Consider the following 26,795-nt stretch of genomic DNA (forward strand, 5'->3'; position numbering starts at 1 on the left):
CTTCGCTTCAGTTTTCAAAGGCAGGTACATTGATGAAGGACAATTTCCTCAGTAGAAGCCGGCTCTCAGCTAGCCCGGGGTGACCCACTCTTCCAGTTTTCCCAGAACTGTCCTGGGTTTGGCCCTAAGAACCCTGAATCCTGGGAGGGTCTCGGTCCCAGGTGTATGGGGATGGTGGTCATCCTAGGACAAGTCCCCCAAAGCCAGGAGCCTGCCTGAGAAAAGGGAAGGAGCCCGAAGAGAAGAACCCTAAGACGCTGAAATTAACCAGGATGTGACTACAGTCTCTTGGATCAGAAAAATAATCTTTCTCAGAACTGGGCCTCCGGGAGCTAGGTTGGTTTAGCATTTATAGAAATGCAGGCGGTGGTGTTTGGATAAAGCGTGACGTGTATTTTGAACCCCTGGGCATTTCCCAGGGACCCCTAGGGGAGTCTTGGCAGCCTCACCTGACCGGTGGTAGCAGTACCACCGCTCCTGGCTGATGAGCCCCAGCCTGCGGGCCTCCTGGGCTCCGGAGCGCAGTGCAGAGAGCAGGGTGGCCTCTTCAGGCCCAGAGGCCTCCCCAGTGCCCAGGGCCTGCAGCAGGTAGGCGGGGGGCACCGCGTTCTCGTCTCTCCAGAAGCATCGTGCCACCAGCTCCAGGTCACGGGGCCTGGCGGTCAGCTGAGCCTTCAGCGCCTCCCACTCCTTTTCCTCGATCCATGTGGGGACGGGGCAGGGGCCGTACTGGTCACCCACGAGGGCCTGGAGGAGAGAGAGTTGGAGAGGGGTGGTATTGGGCTCAAGTCTCGGCTCAGGCACTTAGCTCAGTGACCCTGGGTGAGGGATGCCGAGCCCTTAAAATGAGCCTGGTGGTTGTTCCACAGAGATAATTAGATTAATGTAAGCAGATCGGTTAGGGGTCCCCAGAGAAAGGGAACCAGTAATGGCTTTCTTGACATAAGAGAAACCATTTTGGCCTAAGCCATTTTGTGATTGAAGCCTGGTCTCAATGCTTGCCCTTGAACACATCTAAGTAATTAATTATCTTAAAGGAAGTGAGACAATGCAGGAATAAAGGAAAAGCAGTCAAGAAACAGTCCAATAGTCCAGTTGTTAGGGGGAACCACTGACTAAAGCCACCCACCCTAGCCAGGCCCAGTAGTGACCACCTGCATGAGTTATCTTAAACAGGGGGTCCTGGTAAGGGATGCAGAATCCCCTGAGGAGGGAAATGTCAAAAGGTGGTTCAGCGGTAAAGAACCTGCCTGCAATACAACAGATGCGGTTCCATCCCTGGTTGCGGAAGATCCCCTGGAGAAGGGGAAGGCCACCCACTCCAGTATTCTTGCCTGGAGAATCCCATGGACACAGGAGCCTGGAGGGCTACAGTCCATGGTGTCGCAAAAACGTCAGACGTGACTTAGCAACGAAACAATACAGAAAGAGACTCTAGTTCAGATATCCTACCAGCCTTCCAGGATCCTTCTCGCTGGGATCCATCTTGGCTGATGTGGTGCATGCACCATCAGGAAGGACCCGGAGTCAGAGTAACTGGCCAGAGACAACCCAGCAACCAAGCCAATTACCATAATACTGGGGGCTGGGAGCCACGTGGCAGGGCAGTTCTCCTGGGTTCCCTTTTACTACTGCTCTCTGCCCAGGCATACTTTCCCAATAAAGTCTCTTGCTTTGTCAACATGTATGTCTCCTCGGACAATTCATTTCTGAGTGTTGGACAGGAGCCTGCTCTTGGGTCCTGGAAAGTGTTTCCCTTCTTGCAACACAGTGATAAAACAGACTCCTCGTTAATCTTCAAAGGATATAGATATAATATGTCTTTGAGTTCTGCAGGAACTAAGACTCCTGCCCAGGTGGAATATAGGATGATGGTGTAGACCCTCCTTGACTTCAATCAACCAAAGCTTGGATGCTGTGGACCTTTGTCCCAATTCTAGGCTGAATTCACCTCTGCTCAAATCACTTCATGAATATGCATGCCCCCTTGGCTTAAAATTTTCTCAGTTTTGCTGTTCAGGGAGACACTGCTTTGGAAAAAGTCTCTGGTGTTTTCCTGACTTGTTGCAAGTGATAAGTCCTTCCAGGCTTCCCTGGTGGCTCAGTGGTAAAAAATCCGCCTGGCAATGCAGGAGACATGGGTTCGATCCCTGGTTTGAGAAGATTCCACATGCCTCCGGGCAACTAAGCCTGCGCACTGCAACTACCGAGCCCACGTGTTGCAACTGCTGAAACCCTCATGCCCTGGAGACCCTGCTCTGTGATAAGAGAAGCCACTGCAATGAGAAGCCGGTGAGTAGCTTCTCAGAGAGTAGCTCCTGCTCGCTGCAACTAGAGAAAGCCCACGTGCAGCAACAAAGACCCAGAGCAACCAAAACTAAACTAATTAAAATTTTTTAAAAAAGAGTTGATCTGGAAAGGGAGATGGTGAGATCCCCATGCAGAATATCTTCCCCGAATATATATATTGAGCCAAACCCATGACAGCTGCTCAGCAGACAGCAGTGACCGAGACAGTGCTGGGCCCTGCCTTCCTGGACCTTGGAGTCTTAACAGGAGAAACAGGCTTCAGTCTGAGAATTGCACCAGTGTCAGTATTTCAGCTGCTCATCGTCCTAAGAGGAAAAGGCAAATTAGGTCACACGAGGGCCGTGGAGTCAGAGAAATTCCCCTGAGGGAGTGAGGATCAAGCTAAAGAATAAGACAGGAGAAGGAATGCCCCTGGCAGAGGGCTTGCAGGGGGAACGGTACATGCAAAGGCCCTGGGATATACTGTGCGGAAAAGACAGGGTCTACAGAACCAACAGGGAAGGGGCAGTAAAGGGGGATAAGGCCATCCCCTGGGATGATTTTGCAGGGCTTGCAGAGCCCCTAAGATTTGGGTCTTATTGCAAGAATATAGGAGGCCGTCTTTCCACCTTCAGCATGCATGAAGAAAGTGCAAACTGGAATTCAAGAGAATTAGGCTGGAGAAGGCCTAGGACAGTGGACCCAAAGTCTTGAATTTCTTCACTATGTAAAATGGAAGCAATCAACCCTCCCTTCTTCATTGGGACATACCAGAATATTCCAGGGGGTGTGTACCTGGGAAACCTGAATGACTTGAATCTGTGATGATGGTGTAATGGAGCAGGACCCTAGGGGACAGACCCCTACCCCATATCCTCACCTTTAGCTCCGCCCTGAAATACATAGAAAACAGTATCTGATGCACATTTCCTGAGTTGTCTTGCAAAAAAAGAAAGTGTGAGTCGCTCAGCTGTGTCCAGCTCTTTGCAACCCTATGGACTGTAGCCCACCAGGCTCCTCTGTTCATGGGATTCTCCAGGCAAGAATACTGGAGTGGGTTGCCATTCCTTTCTCCAGGGGATCTTCCCAACTCAGGGACTAAACCCAAGTCTCCTGCATTCCAGGTGGATTCTTAACTGTATAAGCCACCAGGAAAGCCCAGTGTGAAAACCCTCACCAAATGGAAGAAGTTCACTTTGTGATGATCATGAACACATAGCCCCCAGACCTATGGCACCTAAGGACTGGTAACGTTAACCCCTGTGATACCACCCTGTTACCTCATCATCAACCAATCAGAGAATTGTGCGAGTTGATCCCATACCCTGCAACTCTACTCCCTCACCTGGCCTTTAAAAATGCTTTCCTAAAAGTCATCTGGGAGTTCAGGGGTTTTGAGCACTAGCTGCCCTGAACTCCTTGCTTGGCACCTGCAGTCAATGCTGTGCCTTCCTTCATGACAACTCAATGTTGGTAGATTGGTTTTATTCTGCACGGGCTTGTGGATCCAAGTTTGGTTTGGTAAGAACGAGGTGTTGAAGAGGATTCCACTCTCCAATTGCCTTTCTTGAAGGCAGAGCCTTGGACAAGCAAGAGGAGTTGGAAAAGATGCAGCCAGCCAACCACAAACCAGAGCTCTCAGGAAGGAGACAGAAGACACAAGATGCTCCTGTCTGTGGGACCAGAGCAACAGGAATGGGAGGAGCTTGAAAGAAGCTCAAGTTGCCACCACCAGGAGCAACTCTCTGGAGATGCTGAAGCTGCAGGTGGCCCGAGAGACCCAGAGCTTCTAGAAGGAAGAGCCATGGGGAGCCGTCCCCTGCCGCACTGCCTAATGACTTATTTACCAGAGAGATGCCTCTCCAAGGGCCTCCACTGCATCTCTGAGTTTGGTGGAAAGCCCCCTAAACCAGAGCCACTGAAGGAGAATGAAGCCGTGACTCTCAAGAGTTAGAGGGGAGACACCTGTTTCAGGAGGAACACAGGAAGTGGCTAAAGGTCAGCTTGCCGCCCAAGGAACCCTTCTGGAAGGATTTGTGAGGTCCCTGGGCCTTTCAGGCCTGGGGGAAGCTCCGAGATCACCCTCCCTCCCATCCACCATCCCCCATGCCACCTGGAAGCTGCATTGCGCTTTTGGCTGCCTGCAATTTCGGTTGCAAAATGGAAGTCCTCCTGGAGTTCCTTTTCTCCCCATCTCCCTTTTTTTCTTTACGAAACTTTTGCCTTTTCTTTTTTTCTTTGAAACGCAACAAAATGATCAATCATCAGTCTCAGTCATCAGCAAAAGCAGAAAACTGGGGGGGGGGGGGGGGAATCGCAAAGGAGATACATAAATCAGAGGATTTTGCTGTTGTTGCTTAATCACTCAGTTGTGTCCGATTCCTTGTGACCCCATGGACTGTAGCCCTCCAGGCTTCTCTGTCCGTGGGATTTCCCAGGCAAGCATACTGGAGTGGGTTGCCATTTCCTTCTCCAGGGGATCTTCCAAACTTATGGATTAAACTCACATCTCTTGCATTGGCAGGCAGATTCTTTACCACTGAGTCACAAGGGAAGCAACTCAGAGGGTAGAGCCTTTAAAATATTAGACTGTACTTAAAACAATAATGATTAAAATAGGGAGCCATACTCAATACTTGGCAACAAATTTTTAAGGGACAAGAATCTGAAAAAGTTTAAACATATATATGCATTTGTACTCAGTTGCTTCAGTTGTGTCTGACTCTTTTCGACTCTTTGAAGTACACCTGCCAAGCTCCTCTGTCCGTGGGATATTTCAGGCAAGAATAGTGGAATGAGTTGCCACTTCTTCAAGGCTCCAGGGAATCTTCCCCACCCAGGGATCAAACCTATGCCTCCTGTGTCTCCTTCATTGCAGATGAATTCTTTACCTGCTGAGCCGTTATGGATGTATGTAACGGAATCACTTAGCTGTACACTTGAAACCAACACAAGTTGAACATCAGCTATAAAATAAAAATAATAAAGAATTCAATAAAAAATAAAGACATGAAATCAAGTGATTCAAACCTCCAGTTATAAGTAAGTCCTGGGGACGTAGTGTACAGCATGGTGACTGCAGTTAACACCGCTGTAGGGCATATTTGAAAATTGCTAAGAAAGTAAACCCTAGACATTCTCATCACTAGGAAAACCATTTCCCTTTTTCATATCTATATAAGCAGCTGGGTGTCAACTAATATTATTTAATAATCATTTCACGATACATGTAAATCAAGTCATTATGTTGTATACTTTAAACCCATACAGTGCTGGATGTCAGTTACAGCTCAACAAAGCAGGGAAGAAAGAAAAATTGATGTCAACCTACAAAGAAAAGTATAAGAGGAAAGCATGAAAACACAGTGGTAAGTGTACAGATAAAACTTAATACATAGTAAAGCTTTTCACATCTGCCACCCAGATCTTAGTTTTTTTTTTTTTTTTTAAGGAGACGTAATCTCTAAAGGAGATCAGTCCTGGGTGTTCTTTGGAAGGACTGATGTTGAAGCTGAAACTCCAGTACTTTGGCCACCTCACGCGAAGAGTTGACTCACTGGAAAAGACTCTGATGCTGGGAGGGATTGGGGGCAGGAGGAGAGGGGACGACAGAGGATGAGATGGCTGGATGGCATCACTGACTCAATGGACGTGAGTTTGAGTGAACTCCGGGAGTTGGTGATGGATAGGGAGGCCTGGTGTGCTGCAATTCATGGGGTCGCAAGGAGTCGGACACGACTGAGCGACTGAACTGAACTGAACTAATCTCTAAAGCAGCACTAGAACTTTCAGCAACCCTGGAAGTGTTCATACCCATGCTGTTCAACACAGTGGCCACTTGACACATGCGGCCACTGAGCCGCTGGAATGCGGCTGGTGCAACCGAGGAACTGAAGTTTTAATTCTGCCTGATATTAATCAATTTAAATCACCACATGTGGTTCGTGGCTACTACACTGGGCAGTGGGCTTCCCAGGTGGCATTAGTGGTAAAGAACCTGCCGGCCAAGGCAGGAGACATAAAAGACATGGATTCGATCCCTAGGTCGGGAAGATCCCCTGGAGAGGGCGGGCACAGCAATCCACTCCATTATTCTTGCCTGGAGAGTCCCATGGACAGAGGAGCCTGGTGGGCTACAATCCATAGGGTTGCAAAGAGTCGAACACCACTGAAGCGACTTAGCATGCATGCATGCACACTGACTGGGCAGGGCAATTTTAAGTCCAAATGGGCTTCATTTATTTGTCTTTGTTTCTCTAGAAAACAGCTTTTATAAACCTTCTTTTACCTTTTACTTGCTATATGCTTATCTCCAGAAGTTTTTTTGGGGAGCTGCTCAAAGCTTGTTTTTGATTAAGATGTATTGGGCAAAGATACTTTCTTGACTTTTTCTCTCTTTACTTTCTAGGACAGGTTTAAGCAAACTTTCCATCAAGGGCCAAATAAAGGCTTGTGCCAATAAAGGTTTGTTTACAAAAACAAGTAGAAGGCCGGATTTGCCCCATGGGCTGTGGTTTGCTGATCCCTGCTCTAGGATTTACGAGCCAAAATTCTCTAGTTCTTGGTATATTTGAAACTTGGTGATGTAATAAATCAAAGTTTTGGAATATCATATGCTGATTATAACATAAACCTTTAATTGTGAGCTGGAGATTGTTCTGGTATCAGAGAGAGTTTAGTTGGGGAGGAGAGAAGACCCTGGTTAGTCTTGCCTAGGATCAGAAGAAGTTAGCTCCTCAGGCATGCTCAAAAAAGGGACACAGAGATTGCTCCCAATAACACAGGGCACATGAGAGAAAAAAATTTGCATACCCTGTAGATTTTCACCTTCTCTATGGTTTTCTAGGATCTAAAAGTCCCCCAAACAAAGCTCATGATGTGGGAAAGCTCAGAGCAAATTTTAAGATGCCTTTGGGCTTCAGCACTCTGTTCTGCCACTCACCTGCTGCTTCCACTTGACTGCTACTGTCTGGATTCTGGCTAGCTCTTCAGAAAAATGGGTGCTGTGATCAATTAGCAATGTCTGCCATGGGCAGGCTATGAAGATTGAGCATGATAGCAGACATGCCACCCACTTCCCTCCATTGATGGGTTTGGTCTAGAAACAGGGCCATATCCTGGGGCTAGAATGAGAAGTAAGAGTTCATCTGTCCCTCCCAATAGACTCACAACAAAAGCTGGCCCTATGGATGTTTTCCGACACCGGTCAAGCTCCTCCAAGCAGAGTTCTGTGGTCATGTGGTTAGTGGCCTCAGTGTTCCGAATACCCCACCTCAGGTCAACCACCTGGAAATGACAAGCATGGGTTTGTCAGGAAAGTGGCAGGATGGGTGATGTTTTTCAATTCCTTTTGATAAAGGCATAAAGTTTCTTTCAGTCATTTTTTATTTAAATGGCAACCCACTCCAGTGTTCTTGCCTGGAGAATCCCAGGGACAGGGGAGCCTGGTGGGCTGACGTCTATGGAGTCACACAGAGTTGGACACGACTGAAGCGACTTAGCAGCAGCATGCAGCATGCCAGATCTTAGTTCCTGGACCAGATATCCAACCCTGGCCCCCTGCCTTGGGAGCTCGGAGTCTTAGCCACTGGACCACCAGAGAAGGCCCTCTTTCAGTAATTTGACAACCTTTCCTCAAAGAGGGATGTCTGGATTAAAAGAACTCGAATGATACCCATAATCCCAGTGTAATCATGAGAAAAATATCAGACAGACCCAAATTGGAGGTATGCCACAGGACTCCCAGGCAATATTCCCCACAACTGTACTGCTTATGAGTATGAAGGAGAAGACCAAGGAGCTGTCCCAGCCACAGGAGACTGGGGAGCTGGCACAACTCAATGTAAGAGTTCTTTGGCCTTCTAAATGTAACCGAGTTCTCCAGCCAGAAAGGAGACACAGATGGTGATAGTCTGAAAGTCTGGAGGTTGCTTAAAGGCAATGTACCAATGTCCATTTCTTAGTCATAACAAACATGCTCCGATAATAGAAGATGTTCACAACAGGGGAAAAAGTGGGTGGGTGGGGGCATATGGAGACTCTATCCTACAGGCAATTTTCCTGCAAATCTGAATTCCAAACTCAAACGTTTACTTTAAAATATTTTAAAACATTTTTAAAGAACTTGGGCATTTTCAAACTGTTCCTTTTAAACAAGGACATGTCCACCCTTGTTTGCAGAGCTTTCTTTGCAAAGGAGGGTTTTCACTTGGCCAGAATCAGACATGGCAAAGTGTCCTGGGCAACTGCACGCTTTCGGTCTATTTTGGCCCACTGGCCGGAGGTGGGGCTGAGTAGAATGGTTTAATTCAAGCAGTGAAGCTGACCAGGCAGAAAGCTGGGATGAGGAGAGAGTGGGTGGGACTCAGAACAGGCCATGTCTCACTCAATTCTTTTGTCCAGAGAGAAGGACATAAAATTCCTAATAAACTACGGCATGGGGTAAAAGGACTACAGTACCGGATGCGGCTGGAGGAGGAAAGGGAAAAGGAAAAAGGCTCAGCCACTGGGTCCGCACAAGAAACTCCATCACTCTAGGCCACTGTCTCCCAGCCTGCGTCTTGAGGATGTTTGTTGCCTTAGTCGCACATTAAAGGGGACGCACACGAGGCGTTTCATCAGTGCTCAGCACCTATGTCTTCCTTTATAGCATCTCTGCCATTGAATCATGTCTCATGATCCGTGAGGGCCCCTTTCTTAGTAATGTAGAGGGACTTTCTTGGTAGTCCAGTGGCTAGGCTCTCTGGATGACTGTTGTAAATGGCAAAGAGACAGCATCAACTGAGGCTGAGACTCCAAAGATGGTTTATCAGTTTCCGCTTAGAAACATGCAGCCATCTACATCCCCACCCTGGGATCGGTGCCCTCTATCTAGGGCCCATGGGGACTGCCCAGCTGGTGCACGTCTCACATGCATACCCACCCAAATATCCCACAGCCCTCATAGATACCCGCTAAAGCTGTTCCAGTGTCGGGAGGGCTGGAGGACAGGACAAAGCAATGATGAAAGTGACATGCAAGGCTTCCCTGGTAGCTCAGGGGTAAAGAATCAGCCTGCCAATGCAGGAGACACAGGTTTGACCCCTGATCCAGGAAGATCCCGCGTGCCACAGAGCAACTCACCCCTTGCACCAGAACTACTGAGCCAATGCTCTAGGGCCTGGGAACCACAGCTGCTGAAGCCCACATGTTCTAGAGCCCCTGCTCCACAGCAAGAGAAGCCTGCGTCATCCATCACACCCACAGCCCCCACCGTCATTTTGTAAAGTATTTTTTCTTATTGATTTACTTATTTGGCTGTGCTAGGTCTAGGAGTGGTATGTGAGCTCTTAGTTGCAGCATGTGGGGTCTAACTCCCTGACCAGGGATCAAACCTGGGACCCCTGCATTGGGAGCAACGAAGAGTAGCCCCTGCTCTCTGCAACTAGAGAAAGCCCACGTACAGCAACGAAGACCCAGCACAGCCAAAAAGAAGAAGAAAGTAAATCTTATTAAAAAAAAAAAAAAAGTGGCATGCCCAAGGACCAGAGTTGCAAGGCATCCACTCCCAGTACTTTGGCACACCACCAGGGTTGACTGCAGCGCCCATGGCCACGACCTCTCCGCCTGCCTTCTTCAGAGGACTTTCATCTGTAGTTCTGGTGTGGAGCCCCTCTGAGCAAGGAGCCCGTATGCCTGCCCGGGTTGCTGAGACAGTGAGGGGTCGGGGGGCAATTACCTCGAACATCAGGCCGTGCTTCTGGCAGAAGGTCTGCACTTCGGGGTAGGCGGTGCTCTGGAGGGCTTCCCTCTCTGCGTCCATATCTGCAAGGAACGGCATGCAGGCTAGGAACCGGACAAACTCAGAACTCGTCCCTGCCTCACAGCTCTGCTTTTAGCCTCAGGTGCTCTTACAAAGGAAAGCTGTGACAAACCTAGTGTGTGTGCTCAGTCACTCTAGTCGTGTCTGACTCTGTGACCCTACGGACTGTAGCCTAGCCTTCCAGGCTGCTCTGTCCATGGTGATTCTCCAGGCAAGAATACTGGAGTGGGTTGCCATGCCCTTTTTCAGGGGACCTTCCCAACCCAGGGAGGGAACCTGCGTCTCTTACATATCCTGCATCGGCAGGTGGGTTTTTTACCACTGGCACCAACAAACCTAGACGGTGTATTAAAAAGCAAAGACACCAGTTTGCCAACAAAGGTCTGTATAGTCAAGGCTATATTCTTTCCAGTAATCATGTACAGATGTGAGAGTTGGACCATAAAGAAGGCTGAGCACCGAAGAACTGATGCTTTTGAATTGTGATGGAGAAGGCTTTTGAGAGTCCCTTGGACTGCAAGGAAATCAAACCAGCCAATCCTAAAGGGAATCAACACTGAATACTCATCGGAAGGACTGATGCTGAAGCTGAAGCTCCAAAACTTTGGCCTCCTGAGGTGAAGAGCTGACTCATTGGAACAGACCCTGATTCTGGGAAAGATCAAGAAGGACAAAAGGGCAACAGAGGATGAGATGGTTGGATGGATCCATCACTGACCCAATGGACATGAACTTGGGCAAACTCCAAGAGATGGTGAGGGACAGGGAGGCCTGGCATGCTGCAGTCCATGGGGTTGCAAAGAGTCGGACACAACTTGGTGATTGAACAACAACAACTCTTACAAAGGTTAGGACCGTTCATGAAGAATCAAAAGCTACAAAAAATAGGAGGCATGCCAGAAAGACCAACTATGCCTGAGACTTTCCTAGTGTTAGTGCTAAAAATCCCACATCCCAGGAAACCCCTCAGACCCAGCTAACCAGTATGGTTGTTCACCTTTGGTTAGGGTTGCCAGATAAAATACAGGACACCCCATTGATTTGCATTTCAGATAAGTAATGAGAAGCCTGGTAGCATAAGTGCAGCCCACTCCCTGAACTCCAGAATGTGCATTTCTGACAAGCCCTGTTCCATGTGTAACACAAATCACTTGTTAGCATAAGTATGTCCCTCTCTGCACACTGGCGGTGGTGGATTACTCACTCAGTCGTGTCTGACTCTTTGTGACCCCATGGACTGCCAGGCTCTTCTGCCCGTGGGATTTCCCAGGCAAGAATACTGGACTGGGTCACTATTTCCTTCTCCGAGGGATTTTCCTGCCCCGGGGATCGAATCCACGTCTCCTACATTGCAGGCAGTCTTCACTGCATGCAGATTCTTTACTGCTGAGCCACCAGAGAAGCCGCTCTGCACGCTGAGTGAGTGAGTGAAGTCACTCAGTCGTGTTCGACTCTTTGCGACCCCATAGACTATAGCCTACCAGGCTCCTTTGTCCATGGGATTTTCCAGGCAAGAGTACTGGAGTGGGTTGCCATTTCCTTCTCCAGCTCTGCACACTATCTTATACTAAAAGATCATTGGTTGTTTACTTCAAACGCAAACTGAGCTGGGTGTCCTGGTTTTGCTGGTTATGGTGGTGGTTTGGTTTCTTATTTTTGATAAATCTGGCAGCCCTGCCTAGGGTAAATCTGGATTCTAAGATTATTTTCTACCACTTGCCTTCATTGTATGGCCTTGTGCCAAGCATCATGCTATCCTTGGTTTCCTCCTCCGTAAAAAGTGGGTGATGCCTCTACTCTGCAGGGCTACAAGCTCCCCAAAGTCAAAAACCTCTGCTCTGTCTAAGTCATTGCTAATTTCTCAGCACTCAACACAGGTACCGAATAAATGTTGATGGAACCATTGAGGCTGCACCTATTGTAATGTAAGCATTCAAGAATTATTTGTTTTCTCCACGTAGCCAGGGGAGGGTCACTTTAGTGTCCATGAAAAGACTCCCAAAGCGGCTAGTATGAAGAAGCTGCCGGGGTCCTAGCACAGGCACTGACCTGAATGCCAATCTTGGACCTGCCTCCTACTCCCTTCCTGTGCCTGTCCTATGAATTCCACAGGTTATTTATATTTGTCCATAAAATGTCCTCTGTGAAGTTACTTTATGTCCAAACACTACAAAGGATCTCTGGTGGTCCAGTGGTTAAGACACAGGTTCAATCCCTGGTCAGGGAGCTAAGATCCTGTTTGCATGCGTGCTAAGTCACTTGAGTCAAGTCCAATTCTTTGCAACCCCATGGACTGTAGCTAGCCAGGCTCCTCTGTCTATGGGATTCTCCAGGGAAGAACCCTGAAGTGGGTTGCCATTTCCTCCTCCAAGGGATCTTCCTGACCCAGGGATAGAATCCGAATCTCTTATGTCTCCTGCAGTGGCAGGCAGATTCTTTACCACCCAGCAACACCTGGGAAGCCCCAAGATCCCGCAAGACAAAAATGCCAAAAAAAAAAAAAAAAAAGCATCAAGGATACAATGGCAAACAGTGCATATGTAGGCAATGCAGTATGCTGGAGCCGGCCCCTGCTGTCCTGGGAGAGCCGATGGCTGAATCATCAGGGATTTTGTTAAAACAGCCACTGTGAAAAATTAGCTTCTCAGGTGGCTCAGTGGTAAAGAACCCATGTGCTAATGCAGGAGACTCGGGTTCAATCCCTGGGTCAGGAAGATTCCCTGGGTCAGGAAGATACCCTGGGGAAGGAAATGGCAACCCACTCCAGTATTCTTGCCTGGAGAATCCCACGGACGGGGGAGCCTGACCGGCTCCAGTCTATGGGATCGCAAAAGAGTCAGACATGACTTAACTAAATAATAATAACGTGAAACATTAAACTGTCTGAACTTGGGATGGAATACATGACAGTGAAAGTGGAGATTGCAAATACTCAAACCTCATCACTTCCGAACTATTTTACTACCCTTGACCCTGGTTTCTGCTCTTGAGTTTGTTTATAGCTATTGATTTTGCATTAGGGAAATATTCGAGGATGGTGAGCTACCCAACATATCTGGCTGCATGTTTATGAGGTCACCCAGGACAGCTTGAAATTGACCATGGTGGGAGAATTTACACCACAGAAATTGGCAGACAGTATGAATCAGGGGTTTTTGTTTTAATTTTCGAAGAACGGGTTATTAAACCCTTACCTGCACACACTGTGGACTCTTTGCCTTCATGGAGCTTATAGCCTGGTTGGAGGAGTCATGCATTAGATAAACAGATCAGTTGAATAACTACAGTTTATGGGGCTTGGGTTCCTGGACCTATTGGAGCCCAGTGTGGGTGGGTGTGGGTGTGAGGTGAGAGTTACACCAGATAAAGTTGGGGAGTAAACCAGATCCTGTCATACAGAGCTTTGTAGCTGTGGGAAGACTCGGGCACTTTTTAAGCCTAGCTTAGAACATTCATCATTAATATTAGTTGCAGTATCATTTGCCACTGACAACTCTCTCAAGTCAGGCTCTAAGGCTGGCTTATAGGGGAGGAAGCAAAGGGTCAGGGAGGCTCTCCCTCCCCAGTCCCTATGTGTGTGGGTCACTGGCCGGGCTGTGTTCACATCCAGGTCTCCTAGAGGATGCTGTGAGCCATGCCCACTGGCCCTGGCACCCCACCAAGCTCTAAGTCCAGCCCTGTCCCTTACCTGAGACCGTAGAGCTGATGAAGATGGCCACGCTTCTGGATGCAGGCGCTGGGAGGGGGCCTGCCTGACCGTGGAGAAGCCGCCGGCGGGTGCCTGGGCTGAGGGGGCTGCAGTTCATGCTGCCCACCTACCTGGACAGTCTTTCCCCAGGAAAGGGCCGGGGCCTCAGACACCTCACACCAGTGGCCAGATGGCCTTCCTAGGAGGCCAGCCGGGCAGGGCCATCTGCAGTGGGGTACCTGTCTCACCCTCCTAGGTTTCTTGACCACCCGCAGCCTCTGTCACCTCCAGGGCCCCTGGGGAGATGAACCAGTGGCTCTTCACGGCTCCACTTGGTCTGCGAAAGCTAATGGGGAGAGATGTTGGACAATGGCCTCCCAGCTGACATCCCTTGGATGTTGACTCCGCCAGGCACCCGAGCCTTTTCCCCCTCAACCAATAGCTTCTCACCCCGGGAGCTCACCGGTAGCCACAGTAACTGCGGTTTCCTGGCGCTCAGCTTTGGAGTCTAGGGACAAACCAGCCTCCCGAACACCTGGGTCCCCTGGGGCTCCATGAAAATTGAGCCCTGGCCCAGGTGTGCAGTGGGAGGCTGTGTGATGCTGGGCACGGTGCCAAGCCCTGGCAGGGCAGGCAAGAAGGACAACTCGGGGGAACCCCCATCATCCTGTGCTCACCGTGCCCTCCAGTGAAGTATGGGCACAAGGTGTACTATTTAAGCCAGCGGTTCTCAACTGGGGGCCATTTTGCACCCCCCCTCCAGGGGACACTTGGGATATCTGGAGACATTTTTGGTTGTCACGACTGGGGGAGGAGAAGCTCTTGGCATCTAGAAGGTAGGGCCCAAGGATACTGCCCAACACCCCACAAGGCACAGGACAGGGCCTCCACGGAAAACCATCTGTCCCCAAATGTCAGCAGTGCTGAGAAACTGGGACACCAACTTTAAATCAACTCTAGCTGAATCTGCTTGCCTGCACGAGGTGTGGAACCTGAGGCCTGCTCTCCTTGAGAAGAAGGGAAATTAGCAAGTCTCCGGAGGGGCAGTTAAGTACCTACCCACCTGGAACTGACTGAGGGATTTCTCTCATGACCTGGTGGTTAAGACTCCACGCTTATAATGCCAGGGGTGCAAGTTTGATCCCTGATTGAGCAACCGAGATGTGCTGTTTGAAATAATCAAATACACCATTTGAAAGAGCATGGATGGAGCTTGAGGGCATTGCGCTGAGTGAAACAAGTCAGAGAAAGATAACTGCTCCAAGACCTCACTTATATGTGAAATCCAAAAAGGGTCCAACTCAGGGACTTCCCTGGTGGTCCAGTGGTTAATAGTCCACCTTCCAAGACAGGAGATGCAGGTTTGATCTCTGGTTAGGGAACTAAAAACCCACATGCTGCTGGGAAACGAAGCCCACGTGTCGCAACTGAACCTGCGTGCCCTGGAGCCTGTGCTGCCCAACAGAGAAGCCCACGTGTTGCAACAAAGACCCAGCACAAACAACCGCACAAAAGAAACCCAACTCAGAACAGAGAGGAGAATGGTGGTTGCCAGGGACTGTAGGTGGGGAAATGGGGAGAGGTTGGCCAAGGGCTACAAGCCTCCACTTATGAGTCAGTCCAAGGATCTAATGTGTAGCATGACGATCACAGTTAGCAATACTGTGCAATGTTGTGTTATACACCTGGACGTTCCTAAGACAGTTAAGTGTCCTCACCACAAAAATGAAATGGTAATTATGTGACACCTGTTAGCTAATGCTACCGTGGGTAGCCATCCTGAAGTGCATCATATGGATATGATACACCCTAAACTTACACAATGTTATATGTTGATTGTATTTCAATAAAGCCTGGGGAAAAATTAAAAAAAAAAAAAAAAGTGAGCAGGAAAAGACTTTCTCAGGATTTGGCCTTACAGAAGATGCTTTGGTGACCTTACTCCTGCCTCACCCACCTCTCAGTGTTGACAAACCACAGATTGGAGGAATGGATACCTTGGTGTCCATGGGTTTGCTTGGAATGCTGACTCCTCCATTGCCTTCCTGGAGGACTTAAGCCAACAGCCTCTCTCCTGGGACATCAGCTGCCATCTTCTGGGAAATGGGAGTGAGAACCACTCCCGGGTGGGCTAGGGTGAGAAGAGGAGGCTCTCATCTCAGGAACAACACATAAGGAAGAAAGCACAATGTGCCTGACAACCAAAATAAATTCCCCAAGTTCCATGAGGAAGCAAATGCGAACAAGGCCTTTGGGAGAGAGGTATGTAAGTACCCGCCTCAGCTCAGCTCGTTGCTCTGCGATGACCTAGAGGGGTGGGAAGGAGAAGCGGGAGAGAGGCTCAGCAGGGAGGGTTTATATACATACATATGACTGATTCACTCCACTGTACAGCAGAAACTAACACAGCATTGTAAAGCAATGATACTCCAATCAAAAAAATAAAGAAAAAGGGACTTCCTTGGTGGGCCAGTGGTTAAGGCTCCATGCTCCTAATGCAAGGGGCTCAGGGTCGATCCCTGGTTGGGGAATGACGATCCCACATCCCACATGTGTGGTCAAAAAAATAAAAGAAAAAATAAAAATATGATATGCTTTTCCATTTGTTCATATATATTTTTTAGAAGGCCCCACTTTACATACAGGCACTCAAGAAATAGTTTTACCTAACAGCCTGAATTTTTGCTCATCTTTTTCTTCTTTGCCCCAACTTCCCTTCCCTGCTTTGTCCATCCGGAAAGGCTTTGCTGTTCAGGGGTCCCAGGACCACCCTAGGTTTGGAGGATTCCCTAGGAGGACTCGAAGGATTCACAAATGCTGTTTCACTCACCCTGATGGTTTATTACAGCAAAAAGTTAAAGTGTTAGTTGCTCAGTCATGTCCAACTCTTTGTGACCCCATGGACTATAACCCTGACAGGCTCCTCTGTCCATGGAATTCTCCAGGCAAGAATACTGGAGTGGGTTGCCATTTCCTTCTCCAGGGCATCTTTCTGACCCAGGGATTGAGCCCACATCTACTGCATCTCCTGGATTGACAAAGAGATTCTTTACTACGGAGCCACCTGGGAAGCCAGTTTCAGTTCAGTTTAGTCACTCAGTCATGTCCAATTCTCTGTGACCCCATGGACTGCAGCACACAAGGCTTCCCTGTCCCTCACCAACTCCGAGAGCTTGCTCAAACTTAAGTCCCTTGAGTCGGTGATGCCATCCAACCATCTCATCCTCTGTTGTCCCCTTCTCCTCCAGTCTAATGCTGGCCAACTGCTCTCAGCCTTAGGGTCTTTGCATATGCCATACTTGAACTCCCATGCTGCACCTTTTCAAGTTATGCACATTCCACCTTAAACGCCATTTCCTGAGAGGCTCTCTCTGACCATGCCACTACTCCTTGACGTCTCAAATTGCTATTTTGACCATCACCCTATTTTAATTCTCTGCACAGTACTCACCACCAGCTGATGTTTCTTCTTTGTTTACTGTTTTTCCTCCTAAGAGAACGTGATGTCCGCGTCTGCCAAGGTCAGCGTGCCTGGCACATAGCAGGTGCTGAGTCCATAACCGTCCAATCAGTCAGCTCATCACCAGTTATCCATCTTTCTCAACTCCTGTTGGTCACATAAGGAGACAGCTAAGCAAGCCTGGATTCCCCAGGAAGGACAGAGGTTTGCCTTGGGGGCTCCAGCCTTCCTCCAGCTCCTGCTAGTGGTGAAAGGGCCAATTTATAATCTTCTGGGGAAGTAGGCTGGAGAAGAAAGTTTCCTGGGCTCTGCATTGCCTGAAAGGCATGCCCCCAGCAACCCTAGTAACTTTTGTCTTAGGCACTTCACAGGTCTCTGCCAATTCCCCCAGCAACTAGGATAATGAAAGAAATTGTTTGGCTCTCCAGCCCTGGCTAGGCTGGGCACTTAGCCAGACTTGGTGGTTAACTGTTGTGTGCCGGCTAATGGGTTCATCCCTAGCAGATGCCCTTTGTGGAGGGCAGTCCTCCCAACAACCTCGAGAGGCACACATCATAATCCCGTCCCGCCAATGAGGAGTGTGTGTATTCATCGCTCAGTCGTGTCCGACTCTTTGTGACTCGGTTGACTGCAGCCTGCCAGGCTCCTCTGTCCATGGGATTCTCCAGGCAAGAATACTGGAATGGGTTGCCATTCCCTTTCTCCAGGGGGTCTTCCCGACCCAGGAATTAAACCTGGGTATCCTGCATTGCAGGTAGATTCTTTATTGTCTAAGGCACCAGGGAAGGCCGCCAATGAAAGAAATGAGGTTCAAAGAGATGCAGCCCCTTGTTCAGGCCACTTGGCCTCCCTGGGCCTAAATTTTCTCAACCACCTTCCTGGAGGGTGAGAGAATGAAATGTACTTACAGAGACTGTGAGGCTAGCATCATGCCTGGTGTGATTAATTGCTATTTTCATTTATTTATTTTTTATTTGGTTGTGCCAGGCCTTAGTCCCAGCACAGGAAATCACTGAGCCTCGTTGCGGCATGCAGGATTTTCAGTGGGAGCACCTGAACTCTTGCTTGCGGCACGTGGAATCCAGTTTCCTGACGAGGGATCGAACTCTGGCCCCTCCCTGGCCCGTCCCATTAAGAGCAAGGAATCTTGGCCATTGGACCACCGGAGAGATCCTGTTAAAGGCTGTTTTTGGTAGGGCAAACACTAACTGAGACCACCCACCCTGGCCAGGCACTGTAGTAACCATTTGTGTGAGTTACTTTGTGACAGGAGGTCCTGGTAAGGAGCATGGAACTGACAAGCCATCACCAACAGGAAGAACTTGGGAAAGGTCAAAAGGAGATGCCCGCATGTCCTACCAACCTCCCAGAATCCACCTCGCTGGGATCCATCTTGGCTGAGTAACGCAGGCACCACCAAGTAGGACACTGACTCAGAATGTTGGCCAGGGATAACCCCGAAACTAATTCCATCATCACAAAACTTGAAGGGGGGAGCCATATGGCAGAGAAATCCTTCAACTTTTCCTTTCCCTCCTGCTCTCCTCCAGGGTGCCCCTTCCCAATAAATTCTCTTGTTTTGTCAGCACGTGTATCTCCTGGACAACTCATTCCCAAGTGTTAACAAGAGCCCACTCTCGGGCCCTCAAAGGGGTTCCCCTTTCTGCAATATTTTTACTACCACCTCGTCCACCCAACTAGTGGCAGAGTCAGGAATCAAAGGCTCCAACTGTCAAAGTTTCAGCAACAGTTAACGAACTCCAAGTCTCTAGAACACAGTTTCTCTGCCTTGGCTCTACTGACTTTGGAGCTGGATCATTCTTTGTTGGGGAGCCATTCTGTACACTGTGGTATATTGAATAGCATCCTTAGCCTCCACACACTGGATGCCGGTAGCACCACCCCTCTCAAAAATGTTTCCGACCTGGCCAAGTACGCCCTGTGTGGTAGAGTCCTCACCTCCTGCTCCTGGTTGAGAGCCATCCTTCCACTCTGTTACTATACCCATGTTGCAGGCGTGCCTGCTCAATCACTGCTGTGTCTGACTCTTTGAGACCCCATGGACCACAACCCAGCAGGCTCCTCTGTCCATGAGATTCTCCAAGCAAGAATACTGGAGTGGGTTACCATTCAGAGGGTTAGCAGATTTTGAGACCCTGTGGACCACAACCCAGCAGGCTCCTCTGTTCATGGGATTCTCCAGGCAATAATACTGGAGTGGGTAGCCATTCCCTTCTCCAGGGGATCTTCCCAACCCAGGGATCAGACCCACATCTCCTGCATCTTCTGCTCTGGAAGGCAGATTCTTTACCACTGTGCCACCTGGGAAGCTCATGTTACCATAGCCATATTATTTTCTAAATTATTTTTTGTCTTTTATTTTTTAAATATTTATTGTACCATAGTTGATTGACAGTGTTGTGTTAATTACTGCTGTGCAGCGAAGTGAATCAGTTATATATATATATACGTAAAGCCACTCTTTTTAAGATTCTTTTTCCATATAGGTCATTACAGAGCACAAGTAGAGTTCCTTGTGCTACACAGTAGATTCTTACCAGCTATCTATTTTATGTATAGTAGTGTGCTGGGCTTCCCTGGTGGCTCCGTGGAAAAGAATCAGCCTGCAATGCAGAAGACGTGGGTTCGATCCAGGGTCAGGAAGACCCCCTGGAGAAGGAAATGGCAACCCACTCAATATTCTTGCCTGGGAAATTCCATGAACATAGGAGCCTAGTGGGCTCCAGTCCATGGGGTCACAAGAGTTGGACACAACTTCCCAACTAAACACCATCACAGTGTGTATATAGCAATCTCCCATTTCACAAACCCCACCATTTTCTACTCTGGCAACCACAAGTTACCTGGTAACCCATGAACAGTATGAAAAGGCAAAAAGATAGGACACTGAAAGATGAACTTCCCAGGTCAGTAGGTGCCCAATATACTACTGGAGATTGGGGAGAAATAACTCCAGAAAGAATGAAAAGGCTGAGCAAAAGCAGAGACAAAGCCCAGCTGTGGATGTGACTGGTGACGGAAGTAAAGTCCGATGCTGTAAAGAGCAATATTGCATAGGAACCTGAAATGTGAGGTCCATGAATCAAAGCAAATTGGAAGTGGTCAAACGGGAGATGGCAAGAGTGACCATTGACATTTTAGGAATTAGTGAACTAAAATGGACTGGAACGGGTGAATTTAACTCAGATGACCATTATATCTACTACTATGGGCAAGAATCCCTTAGAAGAAATGGAGTAGCCCTCATAGTAAACAAGAGTCCGAAATGCAGTACTTGGATGCAATCTCAAAAATGACAGAATGATCTCTGTTTGTTTCCTAGGCAAACCATTCAATATCACGGTAATCCAAGTCTATGCCCTGACCAGTAACGCTGAAGAAGCTGAAGTTGAACGATTCTATGAAGACCTACAAGACCTTCTAGAACTAACACCCGAGAAAGATGTCCTTTTCATTATAGGGGACAGGAATGCAAAAGGAGGAAGTCAGGAGCTACCTGGAGTTACAGGAAAATTTGGCCCTGGAGTACAAAACAAAGCAGGTCAAAGGCTAACAGTTTTGCCAAGTTTTGTGACGCTATCACAGCAAACACCTTCTTTCAAGAACACAAGAGAAGACTCTACACATGGACATCACCAGATGGTCAATACCAAAATCAGATTGATTATATTCTTTGCAGCCAAAGATCGACAAGCTCTATGCAGTCAGCAAAAACAAGACCTGGAGCTGACTGTGGCTCAGATCATGAACTGCTTATTTCCAAATTCAGACTTAAATTGAAGAAAGTAAGGAAAACCACTAAACCATTCAGATATGACCTAAATAAAATCCCTTATGAGTATACAGTGGAAGTGAGAAATAGATTTAAGGGACTAGATCTGATAGACAGAGCGCCTGATGAACTATGGATGGAGGTTCATGACATTGTACAGGACGCAGGGATCAAGACCATCCCCAAGAAAAAGAAATACAAAAAAGCAAAATGGCTGTCTGAGGAGGCCGTACAAATAGCTGTGAAAAGAAGAGAAGCTAAAGGCAAAGGAGAAAAGGAAAGATACACCCATTTGAATGCAGAGTTCCAAAGAATACCCAAGGAGAGATAAGAAAGGCTTCCTCAGTGATCAATGCAAAGAAATAGAGGAAAACAACAGAATGGGAAAGACTAGAGATCTCTTAAAGAAAATTAGAGATACCAAGGGAACATTTCATGCAAAGATGGGCTTGATAAAGGACAGAAATGGTATGGACCTAACAGAAGCTGAAGATATTAAGAAGAGGTGGCAAGAATACACAGAAGAACTATACAAAAAAGATCTTCATGACCCAGATAATCACGATGGTGTGATCACTCACCTAGAGCCTGACATCCTGGAATGCGAAGTCAAATGAGCCTTAGGAAGCATCACTACGAATAAAACTAGTGGAGGTGATGGAATTCCAGTTGAGCTATTTCAAATCCTAAAAGATGATGCTATGAAAGGGCTGCACTCAATATGCCAGCAAATTTGGAAAACTCAGCAGTGGCCACAGGACTGGAAAAGCTCAGTTTTCATTCCAATCTCAAAGAAAGGCAATGCCAAAGAATGCTCAAACTACCACACAATTGCACTCATCTCACACGCTAGTAAAGTAATGCTCAAAATTCTCCAAGCCAGGCTTCAATAGTACGTGAACCGTGAACTTCCAGACGTTCAAGCTGGATTTAGAAGAGGCAGAGGAACCAGATATCAAATTGCCAACATCCACTGGATCATGGAAAAAGCAAGAGAGTTCCAGAAAAACATCTACTTCTGCTTTATTGACTATGCCAAAGCCTTTGATTGTGTGGATCACAATAAACTGTGGAAAATTCTGAAAGAGATGGGAATACCAGACCACCTGACCTGCCTTCTGAGAAATCTGTATGCAGGTCAGGAAGCAACAGTTAGAACTGGACATGGAACAAAAGACTGATTCCAAATTGGGAAAGGGGTACAACAAAGCTGTTTATTGTCACCCTGCTTATTTAACTTATATGCAGAGTACATCATGAGAAAGGCTGGGCTGGATGAAGCACAAGCTGGAATCAAGATTGCCGGGAGAAATATCAATCACCTCAGATATGCAGATGACACCACCCTTATGGCAGAAAGCGAAGAAGAACTAAAGAGCCTCTTGATGAAAGTGAAAGAGGAGAGTGAAAAAGTTGGCTTAAAACTCAACATTCAGAAAACTAAGATCATGGCATCTGGTCCCATCACTTCATGGCAAATAGATGGGGAAACAATGAAAATAGTGAGAGACTTTATTTTCTTGGGCTCCAAAATCACTGTAGATGGTGACTGCAGCCATGAAATTAAAAGATGCATACTCCTTGGAAGAAAATCTATGACCAACCTAGATAGCATATTAAAAAGCAGAGACATTACTTTGCCAACAAAGGTCTGTCTAGTCAAGGCTATGGTTTTTCCAGTGGTCATGTATGGATGTGAGAGCTGGACTATAAAGAAAGCTAAGTGCCAAAGAATTGATGCTTTTGAACTGTGGTGTTGGAGAAGACTCTTGAGAGTTCCTTGGATTGCAAGGAGATCCAACCAGTCCATCTAAAGGAAATCAGTCCTGTTAATTGGAAGGACGGATGCTGAAGCTGAAACTCCAATACTTTGGCCACCGTACGCGAAGAGCTGACTCTTTTGAAAAAACTCTGATGCTGGAAAAGATTGAAGGCAGGAGGAGAAGGGGACCACACAGGATAAGATGGTTGGATGGCATCACTGACTCTATGGACATGAGTTTGAGTAAGCATTGGGAGTTGGTGATGGACAGGGGAGCCTAGCGTGCTGCAGTTCATGGGGTTTCAAAAAGTTGGACACAACTGCGGGACTGAACTGAACTGAAGCACAAGTTTGTTTTTACATATGTACATAGTCATATTAATGTATTTCGAGGGACTCTGAAGTTGCAGGTATTAATACACATACTGTCACCAATATTCCCAGTGACCTGAGGACTTCAGTTTGCTACCCTGCTTTTCTTTTCTTAAAAAATTTACTTTTGGCTATGCTTGGTTTTCACTGTTGCATGAGGGCTTTCTCCAGTTTCGATAAGTGACCAGGCTCCTCCGTCCACGGGATTTTCCAGTACTCTCGCCTGGAAAATCCCATGGACGGAGGAGCCTGGTGGGCTGCAGTCCATGGGGTCGCGAGGAGTCGGACACGACTGAGCAACTTCACTTTGACTTTTCACTTTCATGCATTGGAGGAGGAAATGGCAACCCACTCCAGTGTTCTTGCCTGGAGAATCCCAGGGACGGGGGAACCTGGTGGGCTGTTGTCTATGGGGTCGCACAGAGTCGGACACGACTGGAGCGACTTAGCAGCAGCACACTCTAGATGTAGTGCGAGGGCTTCTCATTGTTGTGACTTCTCTTATTGTGGAGCACCGGCTCTAGACTGTGGGCTCAGTAGCTGTGGCACACGGGCCCTAAGGCACATGCTACCCTGGTTGCCTCATAAGGAAAATAAACCAGAGAAGTTCAACAATTTGCCCACATTCTCTTGACAAGAGGCTGATGGAACTGAGAGGCACCCCACTCCTTTTCCGGCTATATTGGAATCTGTGTATTCAAAAATTCTTGGCAAAGGTTTTAAAGCATGATAATAGTAATGTGGTTAGTACCCCCCGCCCCCGCCTTCCCTGCAAGTCTTTATCTTTTAGAGACTCAAAGTATTTACAGAAGGACTGGGATTTGCCTTGAAATAATAATCCTAGGCAAGGTGGATGGAGTACAGTTGGCCAGGGGGTGATGGTGGTCAGGGCTGGGGCTGGGAACTCATTATACCAGTCTGCCTACTTTTATGAGGTTTTCAAATTCTCTGTAGTAAAATTGTAAAATATTCTTCTATCTGCACTCTGAGGAAATAGTCGTGATTATCACTGTGTACTGAGTCGGGACTGAGTCCTGGGCAGGGCATTTCCAAGGCTGCTCAGCCATCCCGCAAGCCTAACGTTATCATTTCCATCTTAGAGAGGAGGAATCTGGTCTCAGATCAGATCAGATCAGTCGCTCAGTCATGTCCGACTCTTTGCAACCCCATGAATCACAGCATGCCAGGCCTCCCTGTCCATCACCAACTCCCGGAGTTCACTCAGACTCACGTCCATCGAGTCAGTGATGCCATCTAGCCATCTCATCCTCTGTCGTCCCCTTCTCCTCCTGCCCCCAATCCCTCCTAGCATCAGAGTCTTTTCCAATGAGTCAACTCTTTGCATGAGGTGGCCAAAGGACTGGAGTTTCAGCTTTAGCATCATTCCTTCCAAAGAAATCCCAGGGCTGATCTCCTTCAGAATGGACCGGTTGGATCTCCTTGCAGTCCAAGGGACTCTCAAGAGTCTTCTCCAACACCACAGTTCAAAAGCATCAATTCTTCGGCACTCAGCCTTCTTCACAGTCCAACTCTCACATCCATACATGACCACAGGAAAAACCATAGCCTTGACTAGACGGACCTTTGTTGGCCAAGTAATGTCTCTGCTTTTGAATATGCTATCTAGGTTGGTCATAACTTGCCTTCCAAGGAGTAAGTGTCTTTTAATTTCATGGCTGCAGTCACCATCTGCAGTGATTTTGGAGCCCAGAAAAATAAAGTCTGACACTGTTTCCACTGTTTCCCCATCTATTTCCCACTAGGAGACGTCAATAAACTGAATCCGGCGCTTAGCATGGGAGGTGCTGGGCTGAGTTTGAGCAGAGCAGCAGCGCCCCCTGGAGGTCATAGCTGGGCCTGCCTCGTGAACTTGAACAGGGTGCGGAGTGGGTTGAGAACGCATGAGAGATGCCGGCTGCTCCGGGTGCAGCATTTGGGTTCAGGGACGCCAAAAGAACACCAATACAGTATACTAATGCATATATATGGAATTTAGAAAGATGGTAACGATAACCCTGTATGCGAGACAGCAAAAGAGACACAGATGTATAGAACAGTCTTTTGGACTCTGGGAGAGGGAGAGGGTGGGATGATTTGGGAGAATGGCATTGAAACACGTATAATATATAAGAAACGAATCGCCAGTCCAGGTTCGATGCATGATACAGGATGCTCGGGGCTGGTGCACTTGGATGACCCAGAGGGATGGTACGGGGAGGGAGGTGGGAGGGGGGTTCAGGATGGGGAGCACGTGTACACCCGTGGTGGATTCATGTTGATGTATGGCAAAACCAATACAATACTGTAACCTCCAATTAAAATAAATAAATTTAATTAAAAAAAAAAACAAAGTGGTAAAGATAAATAATATTTTTTAAATTGTTGTAAAAGGATAAAAATATTTCCATGCAATATTTTTTAGGAAATCAAAATCAGCACAGAAAAACCTACATAAATCACAATTTAAAATACGGGGAGGTGGGAATTCCCTGGTGGTCTAGTGGTTAAGACTGCACTTTCACTGCGGGGAGTCCAGGTTAGATCTTGGTGGGGGAACTAAGATCCCACAAATGGGGCAGTGTGACCCTCCCAAAAAAGCCAAAACAAAAAACAAAATAAACCAACAAACAGAAAACAGTGAAGTGAGTGAAATGAGTATACAAATGCAGAATCCTGTTTTCATTAAGATTCTGATATTTTGTTCATCACGGATTTTTGTTTGCATTGATTTTGATTTTTTAATTACTTAAAAATAGCATTTATTTGTAAATCAAAATCACAGTGAGACACCATCTCACAACCACTGGGACAGTTGTAATAAAAAAAGTAGAAAATCACAAGTGTGAATGAGCATATGGAAAACTTGGAGCTCTGCTAGATGGGAATGTAAAATGCTTTAGCTGCTGTGACAGTTCATTACAGAGTTAAACACAGAATTGCCATGTTGTTGCTGTTATTTAGTCCCTAAGTCCTGTCCAACTCTTTTGTGACCCTATGGACTGTAGCCTACCAGGCTCCTCTGTCCATGGGATTTCCTAGGCAAGAATACTGGAGTGGGTTGCCATTTCCTCCTCCAGGGGATTATCCTGATGCAGGGGCTGAACATTCATCTCCAGAGTTGCAAGGGGTCTCTTACATTGTGGTCTCTAGCATGGAGCCACCAGAGAAGTCCCAGAGAAATGTCTGTTTAGATCTTCTGCCCATTTTTTGTTGTTGTTGATTTGTTTGCTTTTTTTTTAGATTGCACTGTGTGAACTATTTGGCATTAATCTCTTGTCAGTCATTTCACCGGCAAATTTCTTCTCCCATTCCCTAGTGAGATTCAACCATTCTTAAACCAACAGCATAATTTGCTACGAAAGTGACATGCAGAAGGGACATATCCCAGGCACATAAAACAGTTGTCCCTCCCTGAGTGTTTCCCTAGTGACAGATACTAACCTGTCACTCTTTCTAACCTATTCAATAATCAGGTGCTAGTTTTTATCTCCATTTTCAGCAGGAGAAGTGGAGAAAAGAAAGGCGAAATAACTTGGCCAGATGCACAGTGTGGTGGTTTTTAAATCTGACTGTAAACTCTTTGATGGTCATCCCCTCAAAAAGTAGACGCTAATTCTCCTCCGCTTGAGT

General features: G+C 47.4%; 1 protein-coding gene across 4 annotated transcripts in view; it reads right to left on the minus strand.

Annotated features, from left to right (window-relative positions):
* NWD1 (NACHT and WD repeat domain containing 1) overlaps nucleotides 1-17,563 on the minus strand; it is an 82,040-nt gene extending 64,477 nt beyond the window's left edge. Inside the window, exons 1-6 of one of the 4 annotated variants that reach the window (XM_070792587.1) lie at nucleotides 17,230-17,563; nucleotides 15,776-16,085; nucleotides 13,285-13,326; nucleotides 10,007-10,092; nucleotides 7,459-7,575; nucleotides 450-747 (exon numbers count right to left, since the gene is read on the minus strand). In XM_070792587.1, the coding sequence (XP_070648688.1) occupies nucleotides 450-747; nucleotides 7,459-7,575; nucleotides 10,007-10,090 (499 nt within the window). In that variant the 5' untranslated portion in view covers nucleotides 10,091-10,092; nucleotides 13,285-13,326; nucleotides 15,776-16,085; nucleotides 17,230-17,563. The remainder of the gene's footprint in view (nucleotides 1-449; nucleotides 748-7,458; nucleotides 7,576-10,006; nucleotides 10,093-13,284; nucleotides 13,327-15,775; nucleotides 16,086-17,229) is intronic. The other 3 variants (XM_070792586.1, XM_070792588.1, XM_070792590.1) reach the window with 3 other exon arrangements.
* Nucleotides 17,564-26,795: the final 9,232 nt, after the last annotated feature.

The sequence above is a fragment of the Bos indicus genome, chromosome 7, assembly GCF_029378745.1.
Source record: "Bos indicus isolate NIAB-ARS_2022 breed Sahiwal x Tharparkar chromosome 7, NIAB-ARS_B.indTharparkar_mat_pri_1.0, whole genome shotgun sequence".
NCBI classification, from domain to species: Eukaryota; Metazoa; Chordata; class Mammalia; order Artiodactyla; family Bovidae; genus Bos; species Bos indicus.